The sequence below is a fragment of the Argiope bruennichi genome, chromosome 3 (assembly GCF_947563725.1).
Source record: "Argiope bruennichi chromosome 3, qqArgBrue1.1, whole genome shotgun sequence".
In the NCBI taxonomy this organism is placed as follows: Eukaryota; Metazoa; Arthropoda; class Arachnida; order Araneae; family Araneidae; genus Argiope; species Argiope bruennichi.
Window position 1 is genome coordinate 18,464,537 of NC_079153.1, and position 24,837 is coordinate 18,489,373.

Here is a 24,837-nt window from a genome sequence, read left to right on the forward strand (position 1 = left end):
ACAAAGACTCTTGGAATCACACGTTATTCAGTGAATTCTTCTTTTCAGGTTCGATGATACCCAAGTTACTGGAGTCCAAAGCAAAGGTGAATGGTCTCTTGAGTAATAGAGTTCGTAAAGGAAAGAATATAAAGGAATGCGTCGGTAATTTCCGACGTCATCAGCTCTCAGTCAAAAATGGATGAAGAGGATTGCAGAAATTCTTGATATTTTTCGGCCTGAAAAAAATTTTTAAAATATGCAAATTAGCAGGAAGGTGTCAGAACAACGACACTTGGAATCGCTTGTCATTCATTAAATTGTTCTTTTCAGGTTCAAATTAGCAGGAAGGTGTCAGAACAAAGACTCTTGAATCGCTCGTCATTCAGTGAATTGTTCTTTTCAGGTTCAATGATACCCAAGTTACTGGAGTCCAAAGCAAAGGTGAATGGTCTCTTGAGTAATAGAGTTCGTAAAGGAAAGAATACAAAGGAATGTGTCGGTAATTTCCGATGTCATCAGCTCTCAGTCAAAAATTAATGAAGAGGATTGCAGAAATTCTTGATATTTTTCTGCCTGAAAAATCTTTAAAATATGCAAATTAACAGGAAGGTGTCAGAACAAAGACACTTGGAATCTCTCGTCATTTATTGAATTGTTCTTTACAAGTTCGATGATACCGAAATTACTGGAGTCCAAAGGAAAGGTGAATGATCTCTTGACAGAGTTCGTAAAGAAATGAATGTAAAGTCATATGTCAGAGGGTAATGCATTTATAGTTACACATCAATCAATGAACTGATCAAGATATTTTCGCAGTGACTTGAGATCTGCAATCCTCATCCAATTGACAAATAGTTGACTGGAATCCGAAATTTTTCATTCATGCAACATTTAATCTTGTAACTTAGCTGTGATTTCCAAAGCGGTACACAGCAAATACACGTCTTTCGAGAAGACGGTTGGGATGTCATTTTCTTTTGGCATTACATAATTCGCAGGGAATTGTAGTTTAGCTTTTATGCCCAAACTTTTGCATAAACTCCAAACTTTGGTGGAGCGTACTAAAGGCGCTGGTGTTTGAATAAAACTTCCAATTCCATTATCGAAAGAATTTGCTAGTTTTGCTTTAATTCCAAGAGCTTGGCAAAAGAGCCAAACAGATCGATCATATACAGTTGGGATTACTGGGTTTTCTATAACATTCTCTTCCACTTTGTCATCGGCAATCTCATTTTTGAATACCAACATTGAATGGGCATATTTAAGCATTTCCATCAAAAATGCATATCCCATTATAGGGATCACAAACTCAAATTCTCCGTATACTGCAACCATAATACAGCACATCAAAAGCTGCAGATAAACTGATATCTTAATAAAGACATCCATAGTATATTAGCACAAAATTCACCAGAAAAATATTCACAGCAAATATCTCAAACGCACAAAGTTTTCTCAAAAATTATTAATATTATAAAGTAATAATGTAATACATATGCATTGTTACTTCACTTATCTGATGTTATTGTATATTTTCTCTGTTGCGATTCTTATTGTTAAATGACTACAATTCTTTTAAATAATGCAGTTATTATTTTTAATAGATATAGACAATGAATATTTGTGAGTATTTACAGTCCCCCGGTTTTATCGCCAAGATGGTGGAATTATGCCAAATCGCCAAATAAACCGAGGGCTTTAAGTATCCACAAATACCAAACAATGTGGTATTTTGTTCATTGGCTTGTTTTAATAATATACGAGCACACAAATACAGGCTTATATTCAAACAATACTACATATTTTTTTTCCTACTAAATATTGATTACGTCTGATTGATGTTAATTATATGATGATGTATTGTGACTAAATTGGGATGACACTTAATATTTTCAATAGATATACCGTTTGTAAATGCCCATCGGTAAATATGATACTATAAATAATTAATAACAGAGTTAACAGATGTAGTTAACAGAGTTAGAAATTTTTTAGTATACTAACCGATAAATTAATTTATTAACTACTAGCAATATTGCTTATAAAGTTTTATTCACTGTTAAAAAGGATTTATTAAATATCACTCCTTTTCATAATTTTTAATTCGGAATCACATTTCATTGTCTTCTAGATTCATAAAACTCAAACGAGGGTGTGTGTGTGTGTCTTTTGGAGGGGGGGGGGTCGAACAAAATAATACATTTTTCTGGTAGTGTAGCTCTGGTTACCAAAAGGTTTGCTTATAGTATCCGCTTCCTCATCAGTAATTAATTAAACTAAATAGGATTAAAATTCACTTTAATGTGACATGCGAGTTTGTCGACAATAAGGTTGTAAACTGTGCAATTCATCTATCAACCCTATGAATAGAATTGTTTACAGTGTCAGCCTTTTTGAATTTGTATTTTAGGGGGTTTGGCATTGCTGATATCATTGGGGATGTTAAAAGAAATATTATAGTATATTTAATATTAAAATATTGGCATACTTTAAAAAGATAAGCAGGTGTCGATGAAATTTCTTAGTCACACTTTTATCGGTCATCCAACCTACCTAATAGAACACCAATATTATACAATATTGCATGACCTTGATCAATATTCTTATATAATATTGTGCAATATAATGTTCTTGTATAATATTGTGGAATATTGATTCATATAATATAATATCGCCTAATATTATACAATATTTTTCAACAGGCTATGTTTCCTGGGCTCTTGACTTCTGTTAGTGAAACCAGATGTCCAAAAAATAATTTCTCCTAAACACTTATTTGTCTAAATTTTTGCTTGTTTTGACAATGATACTGAGCTATACCAAACACAACTTTAAGCAAGTCTGTTAACAAATTTTGTAACATTTTGAATACGGTTGTAATCGAATTAATCTCATTAAGAAAGAATAATATTCAATAATATCCAAAAATTTCATTTTCCAAACCATTTTAAGTTGAACTTTTTCAGCTTATTCTCCTCCAATTCTCAACGACTAATAATAATCAAAAAATATTCCAGGCCTTTTTATTTTCTTTTTATCTCTGGAAATGTTCATCAGTGGGAATGAAAGGTCTTCAATTATTCAGCTTCAAGTGGTGCTATGAGCAATTTCTAAAAATTTTCCTTTATAATCAATGTAGCATCATCAATGAAATTCAACATTATAGAAAGATGGTTTTGACTGAATTTTTGTTTCCAAATTATTTTTAAGCCAGAGATTGGAACATGATGATCAAATAACCCGCCAAAAACTACCTTTACGAAGTTTTATTTGCATTAATTTTAAAACGTTATTGGGATGTGTATGTCCCTTTAATTATCAAAGGGTAAAAAAAATGAATAATTTATTAATATTCTATTCCTTTCGAATACCGGTGTTCAGTTATTAGTTTCTCGTATATGTAGAATAGAGAAGGTGTAAAAAATTCGAACTCGAGATTTTGGGGAATTTCCACGCTTTAGACTTCGCTGAGTTTGAAAAATAATTTTTTTTTAAATATCTGCCTCTGACAAGGATAATTTAAAAATGCTTTTATCTAGTTAGAGATGAAATTTGGTATACGATTTTTATACCAAATTTGTAGATTTCTATCAAGTTTTGAGAAAATTCTACTCAGACGAAGTCTATCTGTCCGACTATTATAATATAAATTAACACGATAACTTCAAAGCGAAGAGAGCTAGGTAGATAAAATTTGGTACACATATTTAGCATCTATAGTGTAGACAACTTTCAAATTTTGAGCCAAATACTTCAAGACATTCACTGTCTGTCAGTCTGTATTTTCAGAAACATGTAAACGTGCTAACTCAAAGACGCAATGGCAGAAATATATCATATTTGGTATGCGATTTTGTGACTACAGTTGCAGTTCTGAGTCAAATCTTTTCATCAATTTGTAGGGGAAAATGCGTCTAAAATACAAATTTGATTTACGGATATTATTAACTGTATACCAGAGATTAATCACCAAATAACTCGCCAGGGATGGCGCGATATATTCAGTAATAATGCTATATTCATACCAAAAATTAATATTTCGTAACTATTGCATACCAATATTATGCAAGGCATTCTCTGGAATAACATCTTTATTATAGAAATATGAGGAAGTTTTGAGGAGCTAATTCTATTACTGCGCTAATCAGCGCGTTATTGAAGTTATTAGCTCACTCCAGCTAATTTGATTACTGCGCAGGTATGTTATTGTAAGTGAAATCTCGCTATAATAGTGGCATTCATTGTTTTACAAAATATCTTAATGTGAAAAGGATTTCTGAAATGATATGCACAGGAAAATGTACTTTTAAAATGAAATTCTAACGTCTCTTTAAGTTAATGAATCATATAAAGATGCGACTTTACTGTATATGACATAATATAAAATCTACCCTAAAAGGGAGGGATCAGGCGGGTATTTCTTACAGAGGATCAAATGACACGAGAATTCAGTTCTGATCTCTTATTCTGAAAAGAAAACTGATTTCGTATAAAATTTCCTGCACAGTTTCCTGCGAAAGCTTAATTTTATGAAATTAAAGATTTCAGTCCGAAATATTAAGCACATAAAATAAATAAAAATAAATTTAAACAAACATAAATGATTCTTCATTTTTTATAAAATATGGCGATCGTTATGCATTCATTATATAGAAAACTATTTTAATCGGTATGTTGGTAAAATTAAATTGTTACATTCCTTCAAACTATTTATTACGAAAGAAATTAATCTAGCTTTTTAGTTGTCGTGTTCACAAACTGATAGATAGAGAAAATTCAAAAAAATGGTTCTTAAGATTTACTTAAATCTGAAACGTAGAGATTCGTCAAAATTTCGACTTCATTTTTTTTTCTTTTGACAATTTCTGTACTTGATTTTTAGTACTTTACACTTTCTGTTTCCTTTTATTTACTCTTTTCGGTACTTTGGGTATTGTATTTGGGTATTTTGGTAATACTTTCTCTTTCCTGTTTCATTTAATTCGTATACGAGTTAGTAACGTGAAGTAAGTAATTGAATTTTTACTAGAGTGTAAAGTGAATAAAAAACATCAAAAAAGTATTTTAAACTTCAATATTTTTTTTCTGGAAGCAAATAATACTCTGAATATCAATACATTTTATTCTTGATAGAATACAGCTATCAAAATCTTGCTGTACTTTAAAAATGGAGATCAAATTTTCTTTATCTACATCTTACATTTGTAATTATTGTGCCCACTTACATTTGGCAAATTCCCTGTGAATGGATTTCCGACAAAATTAGATAGAACTCTATAAATTTAAAAAATACCACATAACTTCTTAAAAATTTAATTTGTCTAGCCTTTTTATTATCATATCAAACAAACAAATAGAGAAAATGGAGATTCGTTAAAACGACGTTTTTTGACGATTTTCATTTTGATAATACTTTATTTTTCCTTTCTTGTTTTATTCGTATACGAGTAAGTTAAAAGCAAACTGAAATTTTACAAAATATATAAAGTGAATAAAAACATCAAAAAAGGAGTTTTACACCTAAATAAGTTTAATTTTCTAGAAACAAATAATACTCTAAAAATCGATTATTTTTCTTCTAGACAGAATATAGTTATCAAACTCTTGTTAACACAAAAAAAAGAAAGAAGAAAATTTTAGGTTTAAATAAATACTTTTTTTCCAATGATTAAAATAATAAAATATATTTAAATCAAAATTATAATAGAAAAATTGAGTAACTATATCACAGCTGTATTAAGCAAAGCATTCGATGGTAGATGTTTTAATTAAAATTTTATTAGCAGTTGCAAATTCAGATGGAATTATTGCGAAAATATAATTTATTTCGTCAATCCTTTTAATTAAGGCTTGACCTTTCAATTTCCTTTGAAATTTAAAAATTAAAATTATACTGTAATTCATTTTGTGAATATACATTAGACTGTCGGTAATTAAATATTGTACCAATATGGAACCTCTTACAGATCGCCGTTATGTCTTTAAATATTTATTTTATTATGAATTATGCCTTTAAATATTTATTGTAACACTACGATTTTGAATATTTTTGCAATAAATGTGGCTTTTTGGCTGTTAAAAGCTTTTTCAGAGAGCCTAGTGTGATATGGCACTTCGACATTTTTATGATATAATAATCGCATGGTTACGAGAGGCTGGAGTGTTTCAGGTTTTTTTTCTTAATGCAGTTTTCTTTAACATTAAAATGACATAAAACAATATATTTATGCCATCAAAAACATAACGTGTAAAAAAACCAAGTCTCGCAACTCAGTTCTTCTGTCGTAAAAAGTTATGAGATCCATGTAATACCAAGTCGGTCCATTTATTCAGTCTCTAGTTAAGGGTCCTTCTATCTTAAGTTATTACGTAATTAGCTAACCTAACAACATCTTATAGTGACCATATCAATATTAAAAATCTTTTATGGTTTAAATAAATAGATTGATTTGGCCATCGCATGAAAACACAATACATCTTTACATTAAATTAGATAACATTAACATATTATATAAAATTAGATTGTTTAGTGCGATTGCCAAGTCAATCTATTTATTTAAACAATAAAAGATTTTTAATATTGATATGGTCACTATAAGATGTTGTTAGGTTAGCTAATTACGTAATAACTTAAGATAGAAGGACCCTTAACTAGAGACTGAATAAATGGACCGACTTGGTATTACATGGATCTCATAACTTTTTACCACAAAAGAACTGAGTTGAGAGACTTGGTTTTTTTACACGTTATGTTTTTGATGGCATTTGGCTTTTCCGTAAAGGCAAACACAAATTTTAACCCACGTTTTGATACAAATTAAATTAACAACTGAGAGTTTTGATTTTTATTAAAATATTCCATCAAGAAAATACTCAACTATTATGAATGATGATTAAAAAATATATATAAAATTCGTCTAAAATTTCCGGGCACTTTAGTCATTGTCTCAAATGATGATTGCATCAAACAATACATCTAGCATGAATTCTGGTTGAATTATATTTTCTTTATATGTAATTTAATGCCTTAAACTTTCTTTAGATAAAAGCTTCAAGTCTAGACATTATTGGGTTTTTTTTTCTTCTACATTACTTGAAATGAATATAACTCTCAACTATAATTTCAAAAGAATAATTGATACAAAATTTCAAAAAAAAAATCTTTTGCGGAAGAAGGTTTTATGAAACCTCGAGTTGAAAGATTTCATAGTTTCTTGAAATTTCATATTTTTAATTATTATCAATACCACGTGCATGGTTTTCCCTCTTTAAGGTTAAGAAGAATATTGAACAAACTTATCCTTTCTCAGACGACATTTGAAATAATAATTTACTAATGACGTTTAAAATAACTTCTCTCTAGTTATTAGAGGATAAAGTTAAAATTTAAAAAGCAGTTTTTCTGTAAAATATTCAAACATATATTCCAGTTTAACGTTAATTTGAGCAAATTATTCTTAAATAGGAAAATGTTTTTCTCTTTTCTGATTTTAGTTACTAAAATTAGAATAGTTTGTTGCTTTACTGAAATAAATAAAACGTATATAACACGTTTATGTAGCTTTTAGTACTTCCTGAATTCATATGACAGTTAGCGTTTATAATGCATCTATTATTTATTTTACTGTATTATTTTATTTTACTGAATACACTATTTAGAAATGTCTAAATTCATTTATATTTTCGCTTCTAATTTTGGCATTAGAAAGTGATTGAATAAAGTCTCCCTTTTCACTCTCTGAGCACTTTGTGATATTAATTTTAAAAAGATATTGTTACTGCTATTTATAGCAAATGCTATTCTCGTGTACGCTTCGTCTAAGTTTTGTTGCCGTGTATTCATGGTTTTATGAAGAATAAAGCGTAGAATACTGAGCCCGTTGGACTTTTTCCCCCAACAGAAAGATTTCGACTTTTCCTTAATAATATAAAACCATTATAGTGATTGTTCACCTTCCGGAATTTACAACTTCGAATCTGTTAACTTCGTCTAAAATTATAACTGGAGCAAATAATAATACTTTGTCATTCAAATGAATCCACAATATGTTAGTTTTCCACTAACTTGCCTAAGAATTGATAAAATATGCTGTCATTGAGTAACGAAATCGGCCTCTTTGTTGCTACTCTCTATGCATCCATATGCTCCAATAAGTACAAGTTGATGTTCTGTGTTATCTAGTGTGTGTTTTTTAAGTTACATATTTCATGAAATACGGAATACATCGAAGTCCCATGACTCAATTGGTTCGATGTCGTCTTTGAGGGCCAGCTGGTTCGTTGAGGGTATTGTTTGTATTTAATTTTAAATGAATCATTTAGATCATTTCACGTCTATGAATCCACCAAATTGCCAGGCATTAAAACAGTGTTATTTTAACTGTTTTACATATGTTATGCTCATTGTGTACATGAACCGTTTAAACGAGGATCCGTCCCATGGTAACATAGTACTATTATAGTCTGTGTATTTTCTGTAGGCGGTTCAAGGTCACATTTTTTAACCTCGTAACCGGTTGTTTGTCTCTCAACGTTGAGGCAGATAACAGTGTCATTCTTTTTTATTACATTGTTAAGGTATTCCGAAGGTTAGGTATTCCCAAAAAGTACTGGCGTGGGAAAATCAAACTTTATCGAAATCTTGGCAACGGAGAATGAGAAAGAGTGAAAAGTAGGGAAAACGAGTGCCCTTGAAACGCCTACAGAAATTACACAGATAATAAAAGAATAAGTATCCGATTTATTTATCCTTTATGGTATTATATCATATCTTTTTTATTCGTCTAGTAAACCAAAAAGATATTTTTAAAAAATCTTTTTTTAGTTTCAAACATAAGAAGAAAATCATGCGATTAAATATTTGATAAGAAAATGAAAACGGTTTGAAATTCTGGTTTACAATGTTATGTTAAAGCGGAAATTAAGCAAAACAATTTTTTTAATCCTAAAATTGAGGAAAAAACTTTGCATGACTATTAAATAGGTATAATTAAAAAAAGTTTTAAAAATTTGAAACTATATAAATTTATTTCTGTGCAATAATATTTTTGTCAATCTCGAAATGTTGTTATCACGAAAAATAACATTAATTTAATATAATTATCGCGAAATGCTATTATCACGAAAAATGACATTATTTTAATATAATTATCGCGAAATGCTGTTATCACGAAAAATGACATTAATTTAATATAATTATCGCAAAAAATGATATCAACTTAATATTATTATCGCGGATAAGCTATAAAATTCAACTTAATTTTAAATGCAACTCAGTTAACAATGGGTTTTGCATTCCCATCCTCCAAGCCGTATTTGATAACTAACTCTATGTCAAGTGGTTTGACCTTTTGAGCGCCAATACATCTTTATTACTTGTAGAGATGAATGCCAAACTTGGCAGCTATCGAAAGAGTTCCGATTATTGACCTTCTACGCCCAAGCACTGCTGATAATACCGATCAATGGAGTTAAAAGTACCACGAAGCTCATCAATGGATTTCTAATCATTAATTGTTACAATCCAGATCAATAAATACATGCTCCAGGTGTTACACATAAAAAAAAAATTCTATAAGGAATCAAATGTCTTAAGACTAATTCTCTCAACCATTCACACATTAGAACCTATTATTAATTTGAAATTATTAAATAAAATAATAAATATTTTCAGATATTTGATGTCGTGTTCGATTTTTATATATTTTTATATTAAATATGTGCGAAATATTCTTTTAAAATGTATATACATCTATTGTACATGCTGTGACAGTTCGTGAGCTGTTGTCGTTGGGGTGCTATAATCTTACGTCGGCAAGTAATACTTTTCAATATCATTAAATTTTTTTTTAATTTAAAAATTAATATTTTCAATCTAAAATTAATATTTGAAACATTTAATCAATAAAAAACAATAAGTTTTTGATTTGAAGATGGAAGGTTAAAATGCGTATAAATGTAGGGATGTTACTTTCTTATTTTTTAAAGTAAAATTTCAATCGAATAGGAATTTTAATAGATATTTATTTTCTAATAAATATAATTCATTTCTTATTGATATTCAAATTTCAGGCTAGCAAAAAATATTTTCTTCTGGCACAAAAACATTTATAATTTTATTTGTGTCACTTAAAATGTGTACTATTTTTCTGACTGAATTGTGATTAGAAACAAGAACCCTTTGCTACTGCGCATGCTCAGAGTTAAAATAAACTTCTTCACCCCCCCCCCCCCCCAACGAATAGAGCATAACTTTTCCCGTTGTATTTTGATAGATTAGATGTCGTTTGAATACAGTTTCGATATCTTATTTTTCCACAGATCCATACATAATCCCCTCCCTTAGTATTCATTTTATCTGTTATTTCCAGCTTCTTAAAAATAATAATGCTGGTAATTTCTTATGCTTTCAGCGCCGTGCATCGTGCCGGAGATTGAACAAGGTAATTTCACTGATTACAGTCCAGGGGCAAGAGTCCCCCACGGGGTGGAGATCAACATCACCTGCGAGCCTCGATATGATGTTATCTATAACGCAACTCCCATCAGCTGCAACAATGGAACATGGACCCACGTGCCGACCTGCGTACCGGGTAAGTCGCATTCCAAGTGATTTTGAACTCATCTAGTGGTATACAGATCTGAATACATTACGACAAAACTCCTTAATCAACCTGTTGGATTGTAAAATGAACGAGATGCCACTCTCTATTTAGGATTCATTAAACGCAGAATCTCGCTAAAAACATTTGCGCTAAAACATTTGATACTCCCATAAATCTTTCCCAGCAATTTGTAAATCAGAATGAGTCAATGTACTTGACATATGATACTCCCATAAATGTTTCCCAGCAATTTGTAAATCAGAATGAGTCAATGTACTTGACATATGATACTCCCATAAATGTTTCCCAGCAATTTGTAAATCAGAATGAGTCAATGTACTTGACATATGATACTCCCATAAATGTTTCCCATCAATTTGTACATCAGAATGAATCAATGTACTTGACATATTCAACCAAATGATCCTGATTTCAATATTTATCGACAAGACATCCCTTGAATGATTCATGCTTTTATGAAGAATCTATTTTTTTAAATCTTTCTTTTACCATTTGCGCTAAAAGTATATTACAGTAAAATTTAGCCATTCTGATGACACATTGTAAGCTCTCAACGCTCATTTTGTAAGAAAGAGTCATTGCATCCAACTTAGAAGGAAAGACATGGAGTCACAGAATAAGGTAAAACAAAGAAAAATGAAGTGATAGGCGGGCGAGAATTATGTTTTTCTCGTACTTATTAAGTTGTGTAAATTGATTACAGTATATGTGAATTGATATATTAACTTTGTAAATTACTTAAGCTATCTCAAGTACTTCTAGGACTTCGTATTATAAAGATTGAGTAAATGTTTTTTAATTAAAAGAATTCTTATTTATTTTACCTAGCGATTGATTTTTAAAACTTTTTTTTGCCGAATAGAATTGGAGACCCTTGTTACTCTACAAAGGTGTAACGAATTAGTTTCTTTATGGGCATTATGGAGTCTTTTACATGAATTATTCTTGTCACTCAAAAAAAGAGTATATTTAGCTAAACATGGTTCATCAAAATTAGTATTGTTTATTTATTAAATGTAATATAACTTACATTCAGTTCTGCGTTAGAAGGTGAGTAGTAGGAGTTTTTCCAACAAACCGATGTTTTCCTATCTTCAACGTTAAAAAATAGTAATGGGCACTTAAATTTTGCTGAATAAATAGCAGAATTTTGCAGATAAAGAGATAGGTATCTCTACTAACGTATCTGTAACACCAACGTTTTGCTATGCCAAAAATATAGGATATTTTAATTTATAGAAGAAATCCAGTTAACTATATGATTATCAAGCGTTTTCATTAAGAAAATTAACCAAATTAATTCTTTTGGAAAAAATGTTAAGAGTGCCTATATATATATATTTAACATACTAATGATAAGAAAAGGGATATTTTTCAAATGCGAATGACAAATAAGGTTAAGAACTTCGTTCTTTTTCTTTTAATGCAATAAAATATTATAATAAATATTTTAGCAACACTTATAAGACTGCACAGTCAATGAACCCATTTTCGTCCCTGTCTCTGTAATATAAATTATGATATATAAATAAATACCTAACAGCCTGAAATAATCATTTATTAGTAAAAATGAGAGAGTGTTTTTCGCTTTAAGAAAGTTGTTTATATATGTGTTTCTGACAGTTTTCTTGAAATATTTGAACTGGTACTTTACACTGGCAGTTTCGCTAACACATTATTATTTTAGAATAATCACAAAACTGGGAAGAAACATTTTTGAAATAAATGTTCAATTCTTCCTTTTGTTTGGCCTAATATATTACAAATTAGACATATAAACCTTTATTAAAGCAAAGCAAAAGATATGTTACACAGAATTACGCTTTAATTTAAACTATCTACATCTGCCATTATGATTACTTACAAATTTATTTTCTAAGCGGGCTGTTTAAGAGAGATGATTTATACAATAAAGATTAAATTTGTAAAGGGTAGCACAATATCTGATTTAATTCCTCACTATTATCAAAAATAAATAAATAAATAAAAGCCTGTAAAAGTAATAATAACATAAATCATTGTGGAAACGAACAGCAAAGTAAAATTGTTTTGAAATGCATAGAAAAAATATTTTTTTAAAAAAATTGCATTCAATAAATACATTTTGTGAGTTATTTTAAAATAATAGAAAAATCAGTCCTTTCACTAAATATATTATAAAACTTAGTAAAAAGCTATTTATTAAAGAGCGATTTTAATTTTTCGAAAATAACCAGAATGTACAATTTAAACAATAACGGTTTTTAGTACTATATGCTGTGGTTGTTTTCGAAAAATATTTCTTTCGGCTTTGGAAAAAAGAGGGCATCAGGTTCGAAACCAGATTCCACCGAAGAACCATCGCGTATGTAGGTCTCGTGCATGCTACATCCGTCGGGGACAAACGCCTCGACGGATTTCTGTTGTGGAAATCCGGAGTGGGGTGCTAGTTCAAGCGCCATCCTCGTCATCTGTTTCTGCTTAAAATTACGAGATCCGTCCTAAAATATCCCTAGTGTTGCCTTAAAATGGGAAGCAAATTTAACTAAAGTAAACTGAATCTATACTGATGTGTGCTCACGATTCTTCTAATTCATAAAAATTTTATTCATTTTAAAAACATGCAACATGATCTTTATTCTAAAAAAAAATTGATGACGTTAATCTAAATTAATATATTTTTAACGAGAAATAGTTATCGCATAATTATTATCTGAAAAATCTGCGTGACTTTGAGATAAGTGGATAATTACTCTTTGAAGTTGAGAAATAATTGTTAAGCGTTCTACAAAAACAAATAAATGCTTCCCTATCTTAACGAAGAAAATATCTCTATGGTTACCATAATGAAAGCGGATTTCTCAAGTCTTCTACTTACGCTCTTAAAATAATAATAAGCAATTTCTTAAGAATACCGTAAGGACTATTATATTACACATGGCATTTTTTATTGTTAAGATTTCAAACAAATTAGTAATATTAGACCAAACGGATCTGTATTGTTTTTGTATCCTTATTACGGGAATATAATTTGTATGAATTAATGTACATTAATTAAAAACAATATTTTACATTTTTGGGAATGTATTGGTAACATTTTGCTGCCTTACTTAACCTTTTGGTAGAATGGATTTACATTCACATGACAATACTATGCCTTATCCAAAGCCGTATCAATCTTATATTAAAATGTGAGCACAAATTGTGCACATGTCACAGCACCGTGTAAGAGTCTGTATTATGTACAGATACACTACCTTTATCATGCCATATGGATTTATAAATGTCAAACTTCTGCTTAACCCTTCTTTGCATTATTTTTTTTTGTGAAATAAATTAAGGTGATATAAGTCATAGTCTAGATTAAAGGAAAAATGTTTAAAAAATCCTAATATAAATGTATAATACAAAATAATTAAAAACGGCATGATGGAAATATCCACCAACATGCAAACTTACATGCTAAGCTCAGTACAAAATATTTAGTGTCTCTCTCTTCTAAATTTAACCACTCAATATCGTTTTTATTAGCAAAAAATATCAGATAAGTTATAAAAAATAAATTCAAGATATCACAAATTTCTTCCAACCACAGAAAACCAGCGGATTTCGTTCAAACTCGCTATAGTGATTGTGAGATTTAATTTTTTTGATAGTTACTTTCCTTATTACGCAATATACGGGGGAAAAAGTTCACAGTAACAACCAATTTACAATACACCTGTTTTGAGTACAATTTTTTGTTCTTATGATGGAAATTTCCATCATCATGAAAAGAAAGATTAAATGATATTGTGCACAAACATGTATACTACACATGAATCATAATATTCTCATATATCAATATAAATAAGTAGAAACTTATGCAGTTTCGAGAGGACATGAAAATAAAGAAATAAAAAAATAACTTATGATAAATATTAAAATATTATTAACTTAAAAATTCTTTGAAATGTCAAACTAAATTTACTATTAGTTTTTCATTAAAATTAGTAACAAAGGAATGCATTGCCAGGGGCCACGAAATTATTAATCTACCACTAGAAATATTGCACAAGTTTTGAATTAAACTAAATAGCACACTGCAACAAAAAATGATATCCTATCTTGAAAGAATAACTGAAAAAATTTACCAAACAAAGAACTCTCTAAAACAATTCTTACTTAATGCGTAACATCTCTCTGTGGAGTAAAACTGTTCAATAGTTATTGGCAAATTTTCTGAAAATGACGGTGTGATGAACAATGTATCCTATCTTGAAAGAATAACTGAAAAAATTTACCAAACAAAGAACTCTCTAAAACAATTCTTACTTAATGCGTAACATCTCTCTGTGGAATAAAACTGTTCAAAAGTTATTGGCAATTTTTTATGAAAATAAAGGGGAAAATTGCGCCACACGATATCACTGCTCATAGTTCGCATATGCATTTCTCTCTCACACAGACACAAAAAAATATTTCGAGGAAGATATTTTTTTTTTATGTTAGTTCATTTTCTTACCACATCATTATAAAAATCAAATTAACTCCAGTATTAGAAAATATTTATTCTTGCATTATAATTCCAGCATAGTTCTGAAATTATTTAATTCTTTTAAATCTGTCCGTTGCCTGCAAATTAAGAATTTTTAAATTCCATTGTATTATTTTTCAAGAATGTATATAAATCTGTCAGACTATGACTAACAGTGATATAATTTTGTTTCCCTTCCTCCATAGTTTCGCTTGTTTTAAATTACTTTTAAGTGAATTCCTAGTCTTCATATCGAAACTTCACATTCTAGATTCAGATTTCTTTTTAATAGCATTCTCACCACCACATTGAATCACTTTGTTCAATTGATATTAGACTGATAACACATTTTTCTATTTTATATTTAGAATTCATTCAATTCTTTTGCTAGAATGATATGATAATAAATTGATAATCATATTCTTCTCAGTAAATTTAATAGACTACTGTGTGTTAATTTGGCACTTTTCCTCACTTTACACTCTCTAACAACAAGTGAAGGCTTAATTTTGCTAAGTTAAACAAATTTCATTTAATCGTTATCTTGAAAACTTCTAACCAATGGTTTTCCGATTCAATAAGAACTATTACTACACATTTTCTTAAATATCAGCATTTTTAATTTTTAGAATAAAATATGAATCAGTCTTCAAAAAGAAAAAAAAGCAGTGGATGAAGTTAACAATTTGAAAAGTAAATTCTAAATTTTAGTATAATGCAGAATTGCTGCAAATTGTTTTCGCAGTTCCTTCAGCTAGTACGCAGTCTCAGACTGATTATTTAAGTTTTCGGTTTCCAAACGCTTCTAAAGACTAATCAGAAATTGCTTTATTTGATAGTGTGTAGAAAATTGTGAGCAGCTACATGGCTTGCAAATGGTGGAAATTGATATGAATTTAAAGATGTACGGATGTGGAGGAAATATTTGAATTTTGTCAACGAATTTTATATTATTTAATTCAAAAAGAATTTACATACAAGATACACATTCCATCCAAGCAGAAGTCAGACAAAAAAAGATGAGCAGCAGTAAAGTGATACATTTGGTTGAAAAAAAAGAAAATTAAAGGACATCAAAGACCAAAATTTAGGACGGCAATCGACTTATTTACATTCATATTATTTGAAAAGGAAAACAAAATCATGAATTAATAGCCAATAAAAATATGAAATAAAAACTAAAAACTTAAATAAAAATCGAAGGATGAATGAGAAAAGCAAAATGATGTCCATAATTAATTTTGAGAAAGCATCATCCAATCCTGAGAAATTGGAATTTTACAAAGGTTTTACAGTTCCATTTCCGTCTAGCCAGAAGGACGTTATTCAAGTTGTCTTTGGCAATATATAAAGTCATGCTCTCCTCGTTTCCACAGGAACATTCAGGCAAAAGATATATTTAATTTCAAATACTTCGTATTTGATTTAAAATATTTCAGACATTCATTTAAATCTGTTTTTCACCAAATACATATTTAAGATAACAAATTGAGTCGTTTTAAATATACTATAATTAAAACACAATATATATATATAAATATGTGTATGTATATTTATACATATTTATATGTGAACAAGACAGGAAAAATATGTCAGCAATTAGTTCAAAAAATTTTGAATCTGTGAACAAAAAATTAAAATTTATTTTCTTCAAATTTTTTCTACGAAAGATTTAATCTGAAAATGTGCATCAAATTGTCACATTTTTATTTAATTGTTTTTAGAATTATATTTTAGCTTAGCATGCTTTATTTAAAGTATTTTTTTTTCGTCTAAATGATTAAAAAATTGGATACTCTATATTTCAGATGACACATATTCAATATTAATTAAATAAAAAGAATATATTATAAAAAATAAAAAGAAAGTGAAACAATATTTTATGTTAAATTTGATCTTATAATAATTTCCATACCCCGGATTCACATGACATGAGATCTTGTAGAGAAGAGGAAAAAAAAGAGGCTCCGAAATAACGTTTATTAACTTTTCGACTGGAAAGACTTGTATTAACTAAGGTAGAATAGCTCAAATTACGTTAGTAGGTCAGCATTTTATATAATGTGTTGTTGAAGTTTTCAAATCACAAAGCTTCAACTCGCCTCATTACCATTGTCCAGTAACGAACACAGTTTCAGTCCCGACAGAAGACGTCACTTTTTCAAAAGGCCCAATAAGTTTTTTAAGCTTTTCCAGAACTTCCTATCCTATTTAATTTCTTCAAGATATTTAAATCGACTGCATATAAGCTGTCGGTGTAAGATTAAAAATGCTTTATAAGCATGCTTGCATTTTTTTTTCTCATACAAATCCTCTGTTTGCAAAATTTTTTTAATATCTCGCTACTTAACAAGGAATGAGTGTATATTTTGAAGTATTTATTGTTCAATTTTTATGCCGTTTTATCAGATAGAACGCTCTCTATAGATCATTGAGTGTGGACGATGTTTGTGGATCAAAATTAGAAGTACCCCAATCAGTGAGTATCAAAGAAATAATTTTGGCGTCAATCTCAAAAATGATATTAAGATTAAAAAACTTTCATTAATAAAATAATCATTTTTAAAATCTTGCATTTTTTTGCTCATGAATATCATATATCTAACTCTATTGTTTGATATTCTAATTAATCAAAATCAGTTATCCCTCATTTTAATAATTAAATGCAATAAATATATCTATGATATTTTTTGAAACATCTGGTATAAAACTTTTTGGTTATTTTTATTTTCACCGTGGTATAAAATGTCCTGTTTCACACCTATTTAAGATGGCAAAATATAGCACACCAAATCCATAAAAAAAATTTATATTTAACGTAAAAACATAATAGAAATGCGGATTCTTTCATAAAATTAATGAAATTTTCTTATTTCTGAATTATTTTAAAAAGTAATCAATAATTTTAATATTACATAAAAAACTAGTTATTATTAAAACTTATTAAATTAACTACTTATTAAATATTATTAAAAATTACTAAATAAATATAACATATAATGGATAATCAACTATCAAACACATATTTCGATTCAGTGGGAATTTATTATTATATATCGCGCTTAGAGACTGCTTGAAAAAGTCGTTACCATAACAATCATCCTGTTTATGCTTAATTTATATCGTGAAAAGTAACTCCCTTAGGATTCTTTTAAGGAAAAAAAAAAGAATTTAATGAAAGCGAAAAAAGTTCATTCGTTTGTTTTTCGTGTTTGGGATTCAAAATAAGACTTTTTTAATTACTTAAGCTTGTTCAATTAGTGTTTCACCAAATCCAAGTCTGTTACTACACTCCTTTTTTACAAACAAAAAGCTCAAATAATCTGCAAGAAAGCCATTTTTAAATTAAAAGTAGCAAAAGCTGAACTTGATAGTTTTTCTAAAACATCCCGCCTTTTATTTAATGCGGTTTTATACACTTTTTTATTCCACGTCATTATCCCCATTTTACAGCGACAGAAGCAGTTGCAATGCAGGCCATCATTCGCCTAATTATTGTAATTAACACTAATTAAAGAGAGGAGAAAGTCACTTCAAAGTGTAGACTCCGTAATGATCACTTTAGAAAATCCACATTCATGTCAAAAGCCGAGGTCTTTTATTAGTATTTTGCTTGCATTGTGTCCGGAAACTTAGAATGGCGTAATGTTTGGTAATCAACCTCCTGTTCGTTATTATTACTCTCTGGTCCTGCTGTTCCATTGTGTTTTAATGGATGTTCGTTCGGGAAAGTTCACGTTTTGATTTTTATTAAAAGTCTTTTTCCTAAAAAAAGTAAAGGAAGACATTTAAGTCATTTTCCAAGTTTATCTCTATTTGATAAAGTATTTTCGAGTTACAAGCAGTTGTTGAATCTTTATTACTGTTTCTTTATTTTTAACGATTAATGCATTGGCTGCCATGTTGCTCGCCTGTGATTCGCAACTACTATTTAATTAAGTTATCCTTTATCTATTACTGTTATAAAATAGCAAAGAAGTGGGCTATGTTAGCAGGAAGAAGTTTCATGAGTTATAAAATATTAGGGTAATATTAAAAATATGTCATTTATAATTGGTCAGGTATTCATTTGTTTCATTATATCCCCTTTTTTTATAACTGTATTTATAAACACCCAACCGTCGCTTAAGTATTGGAAAGATAGATGCCACTCATCGAAAAGTCATAATATAGAAATAAATAAATCTTGTATACATTTTCAAAAGATTATTGTTTAAGGTGTACGTACACACTTGAAACTTCGAAAATCGTTCAAAATATTGAATATTTTTTATTGCTTAATAATGTTCTCTGACTTTTTAGCTTTCAAACGATACCAAGATGTTGTCAATATTCGAAATATTCCTCGAGTTATAATTATTTTTCTTGAGGAGCTTTTAATAAAAACCTCTAGTTACGGTTTTTTTAAAACTCATTTTATGAAGAATGATATTTTTCTACTATGCTGCTTCATTCAAACAATCATAACTCAACAAGAAATGAACCAAATACAATTATTTATATATCAAAATAATCTGTATGAAATAGCGGATGCTTTGTGTCTCAATCAAAGTTATATTTATAGAAATAAATTTTTAATAGCTACTTAAAAGTTAAAATTACAGAAAAAATATCGCTTTTTCTATTCACCGTTGATGAAAAAATTGTTGAAAAAAAACTATATATTTTTATAACTTAATTGAGGCAGACAACATGAAGACTAATATTAGGCATAATTTCCAACTAGAATTGTGTCTGAACAAATTAAAATTTAAGATATCATGTTTCAAAAAATACGCTAATTAGCTCATTAAATATTATTTAATTAATTAATAATTAGTGTAGTATGGTTTTTTCTCACTGAAGTGAGTTTAAACATATATTAATGATAGACTGTGAAGAAACTGGATTTTTAAAGTTAAAATTTTAAAAAAATATCTTCCAGTGTGTACGTACACCCTAAAAAAATTAAAATAAAATAAATAATTAAAAGATTGAGGAAAATAAAACAATGTCAAACCTGTCGTAAATTTGAAATCAATTTAGTAAAAGAAGGATAAAAAAAATATGTTGTGCATACGGCCACAAAATATTTAAATTCTACGCTGTTTAAGAATTCAATAAAAGTCAATTATTGATTAAATTAAGTATCATAGAACCTCTAATAATCCATAAAATTGAACTAGCTATAGGAACAATGAATAAAGAAGTTTAAAAATAGAATAATATAGTAAGGTAATAAAGCAAGCAAGAAAAATGTATTATAGCAGAGCAAAGATCAGCACCTCACAAATAACCCCCCCAACTGCGCTCATCTTCATCGCTGCATATTACCACTATGCAGAGTAAAATCACCTAAAAGCGACAGTCTCGAATTCTTGAAACGAATAGAGCCTGAAATGATATTTTCATCCCACATTTTGACCTGAAATTGCATCTCATTTTTTGAATGATAACTTAATACTGATATTTCTATATCTTTAACTCTACAAATCTGTGCAAAAACAATAGAAATGCTGTTATAGAATTTTAAGAGCTTTTGATGCGGGCTTTTGTAGGTGAAGGATAATATAATTGTTCTGATGTCTAATGGGTTTAATCATTTCTTTTAAGTTGACTATTGGGGTTCTTTTTCCAAAGAAATTGTTTAAAAAAATGCAAATCTATATACTGGACCTCTTTTTTTATTGAGATCATGTTTTATACATGCATTCGAATGAAAATGAAAACATCCAACTAAATTCTTTGCCATATATTCTTTTTGATTACCGAGGTTTTCATTTATAAATAAGATATTATAAGTGTATGCGCTTCTTTTTTCCACTACTAAAAAGAAACGTAATGCTATAAATAAATCTATTACTAATGCTATAAATAATATATTTTTATACTATGAATAAATCTACTATTTATTTGTGCATAAAATTGACAAAGAAACATGTCACGTTACAAAAAGTTAATACTCTAATCTCTTTGTTAAAAAGGCATGTATACATGACATATTTCTTGAGAGGGTTTTCAACCAAACTATTTTTATGTTCGTTTAAGGCAAAGATGCATCTGGTTTCTGTATGTATAAAATATCGAATTTTTTATAATTAAGTGACGCACACTCGATTGAAATGATTATCGCACTTCAAAAGTAGCTAATTCTTATGTTAATGTAGTGTGGATAAATTGCTAATGTCGTCATAAAAGGATTAATACTTACAAATAATAAATTAAGTGATTAAAGATTAATGTTTAATATTCGTGATTTGTTATATGAAATAAATTGATTATTTTTAATAATGCAAAAGTATTTTCGATTATGGTTGACAAAAGGAAAGCTTGAATTTTCTGATAGAAGTTGCGACCATTAAATAAAAATAAATATAACTGATACCTTGTAATTATTGTATAATGGAATAATTGTATAATATATATATAAATAATAATTGTTTTAAATAGATATATAAATAATAATTGTATAATTGGAATTAATGTATATCATTGTTATTTGTAAAGAAAGTAAATATGCAATATGTGATATGCCAATTTTATGTGGATTTCATTTTAATGCATTTTTTCTGTTATCAAAATTAAAACTCAAGATTGTAAATTTTATTGTCCTGAAGAATTGTAGTTTATATATAATTATTTCTCTTACATCTGTTTTTTTTTAATCAACACAGAAATTTTGCAGAAGAATTTTGTGAAAAAATTGTCAATAAAAATATTATATTATGATCTTCAAAAGATGCTCACTAAATGTTATATCTTTCGGATTTGAATTCAATAAATTATTTAAATTAATTGGATTAAATGGTGTAGGGATACCTTTAATCAAATACGAAAGCAAATCAAAAATGTTATGTTTTTATGAAATTCTGATATAAAAACCAGTTGTGAAGTCTTTGACATATAAATTCTACAACATTTTGCTCATTTCTGTATTGCATTTACCACAATTCAAATAAAATTAACTTCTACATAATTTGATAGTTGAAAATTCTATTGATTTTAATCAAGTCTTTTGCTTGATTGCAATGACATTTGGCAGAAGGCTATTTTATAATGACTATCTTCGATGCATGTTCTACTTTTTTAGGCTGTGCCAAGCCAGTAAATATAAAGGCTTTCTTCCTTTCTCTCTTTCAGCTTTTTTACAGACACTCTTGTCTGTACCCTTATATTGACATGCTTTTTCTTTTGTTGTGTTCTTTCCGACCGTGCAGCGAGGTGTCGCCAGTTGCCTGAAAAGCCTAAGAACGGCCTAGTCATAGCTCCTAAGACAGACCATGGAATGAAGGCTCTCTTCTTGTGTAGGGATGGCTACCAACTGTCTGGACCCAATGTTACTGAGTGTCACTATGGAGAGTGGACCTTACCATCCCCTGTCTGTAAAGAGAGTAAGTGAAAGGACCCATTTTGCATGAATCCCCTCTTTTCATACATTCTCTTTGCAGCTGGCTTTTTAGTACTAATTGTAGATTCTTTGCCAACTTTGCACTATCTACTGTTGCTGGCTACTTTCTCCTGCTTTTCTTTTCAATTGTGACGTTTTGTAAGCAAGATTTCATTTATGCAAATACGCACAGCTGGTAAATCTAGAATAAGTATTTCACTTACATTTTGCATTTAGATATTTTATACAACTCCCATTAAAAAAAAATTAAAATATCACGGCAGAACAACAGAGAGATTCGCTAAATGGTGTAAAAATCTCAGTACTGGCAAAAAAATGAGTTTCTCTATTAGGTAGAAACTCAAAGGCTCAATTGCCACTAGTTTCCGAAAACTTGAATCGAGATTTGTTGGACATTTTACTCTTATCTCCAAGTGTTTATTGCCTTTGAAGGTTCTTTTATATCTGTCCAAGGCTCTTAATTAAGTTGTCTGCTACTATGCATACAATCACTATCAAACCTCCAAACCAGACAGCTTAACAGCTGATATATACTATAAGTGATATACGACCTACATATCATTTTTCAAGAGAGGTGAGATTTCTGTCTCCAAAGGAATAACAAATCTGTAACCTTAATTTTGAATACTACAAACCACACGTTGCATACGTGTCCCCCACGATTGCTCTAGTCATGTTCTTCAAATTAGTCCATATAATGATTGCTAGCCGGTACTGATGTCCTTCAAAGTAGGCCGCTTAGCAATTGCTATCACAAATACACAAATATGGATTGTTTCTAATTCCACAAATATAGCAGATGCTTTACCTATCGGAGTGCCACTGCTTTTCTTTTGCAATCCATAGATTATGTATACCTATGTCATTAATAGTCTACAGATCATTTTTTCTGGAGATAAAAGTGTACCTCCAAAAGAGTGACATGTCTAGAAACTAATTCTTTATACTATAAAATTCAAGTTCAGCATGTTTCCCAGATGATTGGAAACCAGTGTTCATGTCTTTATGATACACGTTGAACAATTTCATATTTCAAATCAATGATTCATCAGAATAGAGCTTTCATGCCTGTCATGAATTTGGATTTTGTTGTTTTGCTTTGCACTTCCCTGATTTTATTGAACTTAATAAAACTTCACAACTTTCATTTTTAAAATGTATTGTATCCTCAAAAATGTTGGTATGTCTTAAGAGATAGAAAAGTATGCCTAATATGTATTTGTCATATTTTGCTCTCTTTAACTGAATTTTGCGGTAGCAACAGGCTCCAGAGCATTCACAGCATTCCAATAATATATTTAGTAAGGAAAAGGCATTAAAATTGCAGATTATAATCTCCATATAATTGAAATGAATGTTTACAAATATATATTTTTTATATTTCATTACTGAAATATATCAAGAACATTTTCAAATAGGAGTTGAAATGTATGGCGAATGTGATAAATTTTATTTTCAGCCAAGCTTTATAAAATTTCATAATTTTCTCCGAACGTTTCTGTTTTCATTGTTTGTCAGAATCATTATTTCATTAATTATCAATTTATTTGTGAAAGAACTACTTAACAGTTTGCAAAGATATAGTGCTAATCTATAAACACACGTAATAAACATCTGTTATTTCGTTATGCTATTATTTTATTCACTTATGATGAATATTCACTACATACTCTAATTCATAATCAATTTATTAACCTAGATTAAAATCCATAAGATCTAATGAATTAAAAAACAGTTAGTCACCATCATATTATAAACAAAACCTTTCTGATTTAAAAATACACGGCCGAGTAGATGAAGCCACTTCAATGAGAAATGACATTTTGCCCTTGTTCTTGTTTATAACGAACATGCCAATAAGCATCGTTTACACTGATACATTGTGACTAAAATAGTAAGATACAAATTATTTGTATATCATAATAAAAAAATTATTGAATTAAATCTTTTCCAAGTCATTCTTTACCTAATCACAATGTTTAAAATTAGTATTGATATCCAATTTCCAATCCAATGTTGAGTTCGTTAACTTAATTAGTTTTAGGATAGTTTTTTTGGATGAATTTTTACCATTGTAGTATTGATTATATTTTTTTTCTACTTTTGAGCATAGTTTAGTGTTTTTAACCGTTTAATAATTTCGATAATTGTGTTTAATAATCGTTGATCATTGTATTAAATAAAAAACAATATTTTCTCTTAATTCATGAATAAAAAGAATGCATGACAATACGCGATAAACGTATGTATCAATAGCAATTGAATATCTTTTTATAAGTCATAAATAATAATTCCATATAAATAATGTCACCAAATTAAATCCATATCAAAATTATTGCTATATATAT

General features: G+C 28.9%; 1 protein-coding gene across 3 annotated transcripts in view; it reads left to right on the forward strand.

The window, feature by feature from the left end:
- The window catches only part of LOC129963679 (sushi, von Willebrand factor type A, EGF and pentraxin domain-containing protein 1-like), a 641,663-nt gene that overhangs the window by 406,427 nt on the left and 210,399 nt on the right, over nucleotides 1–24,837 (forward strand). For 2 of the 3 annotated variants that reach the window (XM_056078177.1, XM_056078179.1), the window contains exons 8-9: nucleotides 10,395–10,574; nucleotides 22,299–22,472. In XM_056078177.1, the coding sequence (XP_055934152.1) occupies nucleotides 10,395–10,574; nucleotides 22,299–22,472 (354 nt within the window). The remainder of the gene's footprint in view (nucleotides 1–10,394; nucleotides 10,575–22,298; nucleotides 22,473–24,837) is intronic. The other variant, XM_056078178.1, reaches the window with a different exon arrangement.